This window comes from Uranotaenia lowii, chromosome 2, assembly GCF_029784155.1.
Source record: "Uranotaenia lowii strain MFRU-FL chromosome 2, ASM2978415v1, whole genome shotgun sequence".
NCBI lineage: Eukaryota > Metazoa > Arthropoda > Insecta > Diptera > Culicidae > Uranotaenia > Uranotaenia lowii.
The window spans coordinates 304274006-304283952 of record NC_073692.1 but is presented as its reverse complement, the minus strand read 5'-3'; the positions used below and the strand labels follow the sequence as shown (position 1 = coordinate 304283952).

At 45.6% G+C, this 9947-nt stretch overlaps 1 protein-coding gene across 1 annotated transcript; it reads left to right on the top strand.

The window, feature by feature from the left end:
- LOC129747325 (uncharacterized) lies at positions 1-1697 on the top strand. Its single transcript, XM_055741479.1, has 4 exons — positions 1-589; positions 651-781; positions 847-916; positions 979-1697. Exons 1-4 carry the CDS (start codon positions 348-350, stop codon positions 1349-1351), a joined length of 816 nt encoding a protein of 271 aa, XP_055597454.1. The 5' UTR covers positions 1-347; the 3' UTR covers positions 1352-1697.
- The last annotated feature ends 8250 nt before the right edge of the window (positions 1698-9947 follow it).

Sequence of the window (9947 nt, the reverse complement as noted above, 5' to 3'; positions counted from 1 at the left end):
TGCCGCATTCTGCAGTTCAGCTGCCACTTAGTATTGTTGCATATAAGTCATCGTTGCGGTTCAGCCGCCTATCGTAGTCAAGCTACGCGTGGGGTCTACCCACATTCTCTGATCTTTAAAAAAATAGTCTCTGCACTTCGAAGGATTGAGCATGAGCAGAGAGTTTTTTGTGAGGTTCTTCTAAGCCTCACAAAAAACTCTGATCCCATGATAGGATTGTGTAACCATTATTTATTATGATGCATGTATTTAAGTATGAATTTCGATCAGCAAAAGCACCTACCACACTTTTAGCCTCAGTGTGGGTGGGTTTTCAATAAGTTCGTGAAACCCCTCGTTCGACATACATGTCAAAAGGAAAATATAAGAAAACGAAAATGAAATTTCGCTCAGTGGAGGAAAAAACGGAAAAAGAGTGGCGTGACTCGCGCTTTTTCGGTCGCGGATTAAGTTCGTGGTGCGATACACAGCACAAGTTGGACCAGAACCGGAACTCGAACGGATCGGCGTGGTCAACCAGTCTGCCGGAAACAGCAAACATTGCTGAAGCGGTATCATCTACTCAACAACCGTACCACAGTGGCTGCTGGTGAGTGAACAAAATACCTCTTTTGCAACAACGCGTTAATATGCTCCCGTACCTTTGCCAGGTTGTCCCGCCGTGTTCTAACGGAAGCTCGACAAAATCGAAGCAAGAGCCCATCGCGTCGAAATCCAACCAGCGAGAAAAGGGCAACAAGCGAGTGTCGCATACGGGGCGCAAGCAACGGAAACATAAGCGGTGAGTTAACCTCAAAAGCAAAGAGATTATGCACATCATCTACATGTTGCGCTCTTATAATTTAGGCTCCCAATATCGCCAGTGTAACGCCTTGGAAAAGGCAGGATTCGGTGTGCACAACAGCCCCTGCAACGGGTAAGCCGAAATAGTACAGCAAGCAAATCAAGAACTCGGAACTAAAGAGGTTATGTCCTCAGGGCTTTTTTGCTTCTCTATTTTTTCTCAGCTTCCACTGGTGGTATCGGCGAAAGACCTTCGTTGTTAGACCTATTAGACCGGTTCAAAGCGAAAATCATCAGACTAGGAGAACCGTTCGGGGATCCAGAATTCCAGGAGTCAGCACGCAGGCGAAGTCTCTCAACAGCAGAAGGGAAGTGGGCTTCCCGGATAAGGGGCGCCTCTGCCTCTTCGTTGATCACTCCCGCGGTCTCCAGTACTGTGCATTCAGCATCCTGCGTAAGCTCCGGTGTATCGAGAACACGGGCTCACTTCAACCACATCAATTGTTGTCGGCCAGACAATATCGCAGCAAAAGGTTGCACGGAGAAAAGCCGTTGGATTGCCTGTTAGTTCCGGAAGTCCGGTGTTCGGACACTTGCGTGGTGTGCTTCAAATCGACGACCTACCACCGACGATTTGCCAGTCATGATGCCGAATTCATGCAGGCAGCGCAGCGTCAGGCGGCGCTAATCATCCTGCACTAGTAATTGCAACACCAGTGGGTTTTGGATGTTCGGTGCCCGAGCCTGCTGGTAACTATCAACATACTATCACAACCAACAACCCGACGGTGGAAGGACAATGGCGTGGAAGAAGTGACGCCGTCAAGAAGAAGCAGAACATCTGGTGCGGCGTGCGTCAAATGACGACCGAACATGTGAGTTTTTTCTTTGCTATCATCCACTAAATACATGCGAAATGAAAATCATATATTATATAGTTGTGGCCAGCCTTTTTCATTGTGCAGAGTTGACTTCAAAGCCCTTTCACTCTAGCCATATGTAGCCATATATGTAGAAAATCTCCAACAGCTGTTTAGGTACGTCGCGATCGTTGTGTAGGATACCTCCACCGCCGCGGAGTATCTGAGTAGAACGCGCTCCCTACGAGGGAGGCTGCGGGGATAAGACTTGACCTTCTTCGTAGTCGAACTCGTAGGGGGAAGAGTATTTACGCCGCGAAATACTCTCGGGTAGGGTGACTTCACGTCGTCGGCGGGTGAGTCACCTGAGTCGGTGTAGGATGAATTCTTCGCCGGGAATCATCCGAGTAGTCTTTCGTAAAGCCCCGGACGTGTGCTGTGACAGGCGCGTGTCCAGGGTAAGCTGCTCTCGATCGGCACACGGACGGGCAAAGAGGAAAAGGCCTCGAGCCAAGCCATGCGGAGCCAAGACCTCGAGTCGTTAGAGGAGAGGTCACTGGTCTCTTGCAGTGTTCTCGAACAGAGGCGGAGCGCACGATAGTCGTGGGAACCAAGCTAGTCTCGAGTCACGAGTAAAGGCCGGACCTCGAGTCGTTAGAGGAGAGGTCCTTAGTCTTGAATCGTAACGAGAGGCAGGGTATATATGCTGGAGTTTGACTCGAACTGAGTTTGCCGATGAGCGCTTTAAGCGCGGACTTGGTCTCCCATCTTGGGTATAACCTTCGTTGCAGGTCCGGATGGGAATTATGGCCAGAGGCGCCAGGTGGACTTTATGGCGTAGGGGTACATAGTATCATGAGTCGTCCAATTGCACCCATGGACCCAGAGTAGCATACTGGGGGGACGCGGTGGCTCGCCGTGCCTTGGAATGCAATCCTTAAAAAGGATTTACCACCTGGGTGATCAACTAATAAAAAAAAGATTGTCTTCCTGGGCTTTGGGGCTTGGGATTGAGTGTTCCCCTCAGAAAACGGAGATGGTTGTTTTCCCTAAGAAACATAGACCTGCTCAACCTAAGCTTCAACTCCTAGACAGAACGATCACTCAATCTAGGTGTTTCAAGTATCTTGGGGTTTGGTTTGATTCCAAGTATACCTGGAGGGCCCATATTGAGTATCTGAAAGGAAAATGCCAACAAAGAATCAATTTTCTCCGATCAATCACTGGCACCTGGTGGGGAGCCCATCCAGAAGATCTTTTAAAATTGTATCGAACAACCATTCTCTCAGTGATGGAATATGGTAGCTTTTGTTTCCAGTCAGCTGCTAAAACTCCCCTCATCAAACTCGAGCATATTCAATATCGTTGTCTCCGCATAGCGTTGGGCTGTATGCCCTCAACGCATACCATGAGTCTTGAAGTTTTAGCAGGCATACTACCACTAAAAGATCGATTTAATTTATTATCACTTCGGTTCCTCATCAGGTGTAAGGTCATGAACCCATTGGTGATCGTAAATTTTGAAAGGCTACTTGAGCAAAATCTTCAAATAAGTGTATGTCTATATATCATGTCTATATGTCCATGCAAGTTAATCCTGTTAGGATCCATCTGATCACTTACAACTATTCGTGTATTTGCTTTACCCTGAATGTATAAATACCTTGAGCTTCTGATTACTTTGTATTTAACATGTAATAAATTACTTCTCGCGTAACGTCAAACTGTACAGACGTGTTTTGTACTTCTGTCCGGTTAATATCACCACCCCTGCTGTTCTCAGGTTATGGGCCCAGCGCTACGCCCCAACCTGCAAATCTCGCGAGTGAAAATTTCCACGTGTTTTCGGTCGATAGTAAAAGTTTAATTTATCGGTCGAGAAAAAGTATTTTCGCGATGGAAGTGGACAGAAAAGTGTACCTCTTTGACGGGAATAATTTCGCCAACTGGAGCTTCCGAATGGAGGTTCATTTGGAAGAGTTGGGACTGCTTTCGTGCATCCAGCAGCCGGCGGATGAAGTGCCGGAATTTCAAGTTCTCGATACGGATCTTGCTCCAGTGAAGTTGGAGAAGGAGCGGATGTTGGCCGAAAGAAGAGCAAATGAAGTGAAGTGCAAATCGGTCTTGATCCGGAACATCGCGGATTCGCAGCTTGAATACGTCAAGCAGAAGCGTACGCCGGTTGAAATCTGGAGGGCGTTGCAAAATGCATTTGCTAGAAAAGGTGTTTCGGGCCAGTTTTTCTTGCTCAAGAAACTGTCGGGGATGAAGTTTGAAGAGGGGAGTGCGATGCAGGAGCACCTGCTAGTGTTTGATCGAATAGTGCGCGATTTGCAATCAGCGGGCATAAATTTGGATGAACGTTTGATAGTTTTTTATTTGCTCCAAACGATGCCGCGATCTTACAGTCAGCTCGTGACGGTACTCGAGACTCTGTCGGACGAGCAGTGTACGCTTGATTTCGTTAGGGCACGGTTGCTAAACGAAAGCGTGAAGAGAGCGAACAGCGATGATGTGGGGCTGGAAAGTGAATCCGCCGCATTCGCTGGGAAATCGTTCAGAAAAAGTGGCAAACTGAAGTGTTTTTCGTGTGGGAAAATCGGGCACAAACAAGCGGTGTGTCCCGATCAAAAAGAAGAAAAGTCGACGCACGAAAAGAAGAAGAATGTACACAAGAGGAAAGCTCACGTCGGAGAAGAGACGACTTTCGTGTGCAGTTTAGTTGGTGGCCATTCCGTTGGCAGTGCAAATTACTCGCAAGCCAGTTCAGCGACGTGGATTCTAGACTCGGGGGCGTCTGACCACATGGTGGGGGAGCCCTGTTGGTTGCGTGGTGTTAAGCAACTGAGAGATCCGGTTTCGATCAGAGTCGCGTCTGGGCAAGTGTTAAAGTGTAATCACTCGGGGACGGTCGACATGACAGTGAATATCGGCAAGAAGCAACGAAAGTGTGTTGTAAAAGATGTTCTGTATGTCCCGGGACTGCGATACAACTTGTTCTCCATACGGCGAGTGGGTTTACTCGGGATGGAGGTTGTGTTTGCGGAGAAAAGTGCAGTGATTAAGCGGAAAGGCGAAGTTGTTTGCACGGCCAAACGGATGGACTGTCTGTATGAAATGGACACCACACTGTGGAAAGTGCTGAGCCAGAAGGCTCTAGTGAGTGAAAAGACGATGAGTGATGAAGAATTGTGGCACAGACGATACGGCCACATAGGCAAAAGTGGACTCAAGAAATTAGTGAGTGAAGATCTAGTGAAAGGCTTAGTGCTGAAGAAAGGCGAGTTATCAGCAGGCGAGCTGTGTGAGCCATGCTTGAAGGGAAAGCAGACACGGCTGCTATTCATCGAGATGCCCTTGCCTAGGAGTGCACGTCCATTGGAGCTGATACACAGCGATGTGTGTGGAGATATGAAGCCAGCAGCATGGAACGGTAAGCGACATTATGTATCTTTCACTGATGATTACACCCATTTCTCGGCGGTGTACATCTTGCACACTAAAAATGAAGTCTACGATGCTTTCGAAACGTACGTGGCCATGGCAGAATCGCATTTCGACAGCAGTATTTCGCGCCTCAGGTGCGACAATGGGGGAGAGTACGTAGGAAACAAATTTCGCGATTTCTGCCGCCGAAAGGGAATCCAACTGGAATACACCGTTCCATACACGCCCCAGCAAAATGGCGTGAGCGAGCGGCTTAACAGAACCATAATGGACAAGGCAAGGGCAATGATTGAGGACGCAGAGATGGACAAGGCCATATGGTGCGAAGCAGTCTTGACAGCTGTGTTCATTATCAACCGAAGTCCGACAGCAGCGTTGCCGAGCGGTAAGACCCCGTACGAGATGTGGTACGGCCACAAACCCGATGTCTCCAAGTTCCGGATTTTCGGGAGTAGGGCCTTTAGTTTCGTACCCAAAGAGAAGCGCAGCAAGCTGGAGTCGCGTAGTAAGCCTTGTATTTTTGTCGGATATGGTCCTAACGGGTACCGCTTGTGGGATGGACGGAAGATTTTGATTGCCAGGGATGTTGTTGTTGATGAGTCCGCTAAGTGGTTTGCCGAATTAGGGGCATCGTCTATTGATAGTCAAGATAGTGGAACAGTTGAGCTGGCCGGACCGTTATTGTCGCCTATGCCCGAAATCGTTGAAGTTCCTGTGAATCCGGAAGATCCAGCAATAGAACCGAATTTTGTCCCTGTGCCGGTTGTTGAACCGGACGAAACCAGCGATGATGAACGATACAGCGACTGCGAAGACAACCTGGAAGAAAGAGATCCCCTAGAATTTCGGCGAAGTGAAAGAACTCGTAATCCCCCAACGAGATTGAAAGATTATTCTTGCATAGCTTTCGCGCTAAACGCGGAAAGTTATGTTGACAACCTCCCATCGACTATTGAGGAACTGCGGAAGCGGGATGACTGGCCCGAGTGGAAGATAGCGGTCAACGAAGAGCTCAAATCTTTGACCGACAACAAGACTTGGCAGCTAGTAGACCTGCCTGAAGGAAGGAAGCCTGTCGATTGCAAGTGGGTATTTCGCCTCAAAACCAACCCGGATGGCACAATCTACAAGAGAAAGGCGAGATTGGTGGCCAAGGGATTTACCCAGCGTTACGGTTACGACTTCCACGAAACTTACGCACCAGTTGTGAAGATGTCAACCGTCCGAATGATGTTGGCAATAGCAAACCATCATGGCTTCGTTGTCCACCAAATGGACGTTAAGGCAGCGTTCCTCAACGGCGTCCTCACCGAGGACATCTACATGCGCCAGCCCGAAGGATTTGAGGAGGGGGAGAAAGTTTGTAAGCTTCACAAATCAATCTATGGGCTGAAGCAATCTTCGAAGACCTGGAACGACAGATTCGACGAATTCGTGAAACAGATTGGATTCCGACGTTGTGTGGAAGATAGTTGTCTTTATGTCCGCCAAGGGAAGTCCGGTCCAGTCTACCTGGTGCTATACGTCGATGATGCACTCATTATGTCGAAGAATCTGCAAGAAGTCGAAGCAGTCAAGCGGCTGCTACTACGAGAGTTCTGCATGGAGGATCTCGGTGAAGCTCGGATGTTTCTGGGTATCCAAATCGACCGGGATTCAAAGAATGGGACTATGAAGCTGGGTCAGCCTGGCTACACCGAAGCAGTTCTCAAGCGTTTTGGCATGGAATCTTGCAAACCGGCATCCACGCCTATGATCGCCAACTTGCAGCTACAGAAGTCGTCGAAGAAGGAGAACCTTGAGAAACCTTATCGTGAGTTAATAGGGTGCCTCACCTACCTTATGATAACGACGCGACCAGATATCAGTGCGGCTGTATCGTACTTCAGCCAATATCAGTGTAACCCATCCGAAGAGCATTGGTCGCACGCCAAGAGAATACTACGATTTTTGAGAGGTACAACTCACCATGGACTGGTCTACAGAAGAGAGGAATCGGCAAGGCAAATCATTGGCTTCGCAGATGCAAACTGGGCCACTGACCCCAATGATCGCCACTCTGTCTCCGGCTACGTGTTCCAAACTTACGGAGCAACCACGTCATGGAGTACTCGCAAGCAACGGACTATTGCCCTCTCGTCCACCGAATCAGAATGCAGTGCTTTGGCTGACAGTATCTGTGAATCACTGTGGATCTTGAAGCTGTTTAAGGAACTGAACATCTTGGACAAGGAAAACGTCGTCATCTTCGAAGACAACCAGTCCGCTATAGCAATAGCTGAATCCGAAGCACCGTCCAAGAAACTGAAACATACCGACGTTAAGTTGCAGTTCATCAAGGAGTGTGTTTCGAATCGAAAGGTGACCATCCAGTATTTGCCCAGCGGTGAGCAGCCGGCAGATATGCTGACAAAAGGTTTAGTTCCTGCAACGTTTTCCAAGCACTGTGCTAGATTAGGGATACTAAAGTGATAAGCTTGAGGAGGGGTGTTAGGATCCATCTGATCACTTACAACTATTCGTGTATTTGCTTTACCCTGAATGTATAAATACCTTGAGCTTCTGATTACTTTGTATTTAACGTGTAATAAATTACTTCTCGCGTAACGTCAAACTGTACACACGTGTTTTGTACTTCTGTCCGGTTAATATCACCACCCCTGCTGTTCTCAAATCCTTCTTCGTACTCTCCAACTCGTGTTTTCATCCCTGACTACGACACCTCTTATGTCCAGTTTGATTTGTCTATGTAACAAGAAATTCGTGAAATCCCGGATTCACATCGTCCACTTTTGATTCCAAGAATTTTCGATGCTAAATAAAGACACGTCGATGCTGACAAAATTTACTTTACCGACGGGTCTCGAATAGAAGAATCAACTGGATTTGGAGTTTTCAACGAAATAGTTAGCGCCTCATATAACCTTCAGTCACCATGCTCTGTATACATTGCAGAGTTAGCAGCAATTCATTGAGCTTTGGACAGTGTCGTTTCAAGGCCAGTTGGGCACTACTATATTGTAACGGATAGTCTGAGTTCTGTAGAAGCAATCCACTCAATAAAACCGGGAAAGCACTCGTCATACTTCTTTGAGAAGATACGGGATAGTTTGAGTGCTTTATCAAAACGTCGCTTTACCATCACCTTTGTTTAGGTTCCCTCGCATTGCTCGATAAAGGGTAATGAGAAAGCAGACTCTCTGGCAAAAGTGGGGGCGATGGAAGGCGACACGTATCAGCGTGAAATGCCTTCAACGAATTCAACTTATTAGTTCGAAGAAACTCTCTTGTCAACTGGCAGCGCAAATGGGACGAGGATGAGTTGAGTCGGTGGCTGTAAGCTTTAAACCATCACGTATTGCCATGCGCGGCATAGGTACACTCAGAAAAATACTATTATGTATGCCATAAGATTCTCTTATGAAGTGGCGCCATAAGAAAAATTAATGAAATTCATAAGATTGTCTTATGACGCGAATGAATTCTGAAGATGAACGCGTACTTCAATGAGAGGTTGTTGCTTTTCATAAGAGATTCTTATGGAAACAGTAAATCACTTTCTAATAAGAAAAATTCTCGATATTTCATGCTGAAAACATTCACTTTATTGTTTGCCAAATTTGTTTAAAATTAAATCCTTCATGGTCACCATCAGCAGCGCATCAACAGACGGCTCCATCAAAGTTTTTTTGCCGCATCTTAATCTTCGACCTTTCGTTTTTTTGCCGATCAGCTTGCTGAAAAGTAAACAAATAATGTATTTTAGTTTACTAATACATTCAACGTTCACACCAAAACCATCAAATCGAACTTACCATTCCGGAGATAACAATAACATTTAACATTGAATAAAAACTATAATAACTATGAACTGGCGATTGCTTCGTACTGTTAGATGATGAAAAAAAACTGATGCTTTGAATGAATGTGTTCATCATTTTTTCACAATGCCGTTTCTTCTATTTTTCATAAGAACATCGTATGAAAATTGAAAGAATTTCATAAGACTCTTATGAAAAATTAGTTTGGACACAAAAAAGTGGTTCATAAGATGTATCTTATGAAATTTGTAATAAGATTTCCTCTGAGTGTATGATAGCCTATCAAAATTGTAACGCCTAGGTGTAGGCAACACTAAATTAAAAATGCGTATTCATGAAATAGGACCTATTGCGGTCCCCTATTACTAACCCAAGGTAAGGAAAAATTCTCCCGGCACATAAAAACTTTATAACTACCATTCCTTAAAAAAAAAACATTTGTAAATAATAATAAACAGGACCTCGCATTGCATGCATATATTTAAACGCCTGAATGTAAACTTCCACTGAAAATGTTTGTCTTATTTCATTTCCCTTAATTCGAATTTAAATCGTAATGAAATTTTGCTCCATGTTATTGGCTGAAAATGTAATTTTAGTTTGAATCATTATTTGTTTAAGCAGTTTTGTGCCCTGCGGTTGTTTCTTATGTTTCTCAAAGTTTCTATTACTTCGTTTTATTGAGTTTTTCTTTTGCGAGGATTTTTTCTTTCAACCCCCTTTAAGCAAGCCAAGTTCATGACAATGTCCGGAAATGGATACCTATCCTGTTGGGAAGAATGACAACTTGCTGTTAAAGAATGGATGAATCCGGTACTAGGTTTTTGAACTGAAATGGTCTAGTGTATTTTGTTGGTACAAAAAAAATTATATTCGTTTTTAAAAGTTATTTTTTAAAAAGGAATAAAGTGTAAAGTTTATTTTTCCCATTACTGTTTCAGCGATGGCATTCACGATTATGGCCGAAAAAAGTATGCTATAAAGTTTTCCCACCCTTCATCCATACAAACGACAAACTCACTGGGTACTCGGGCAG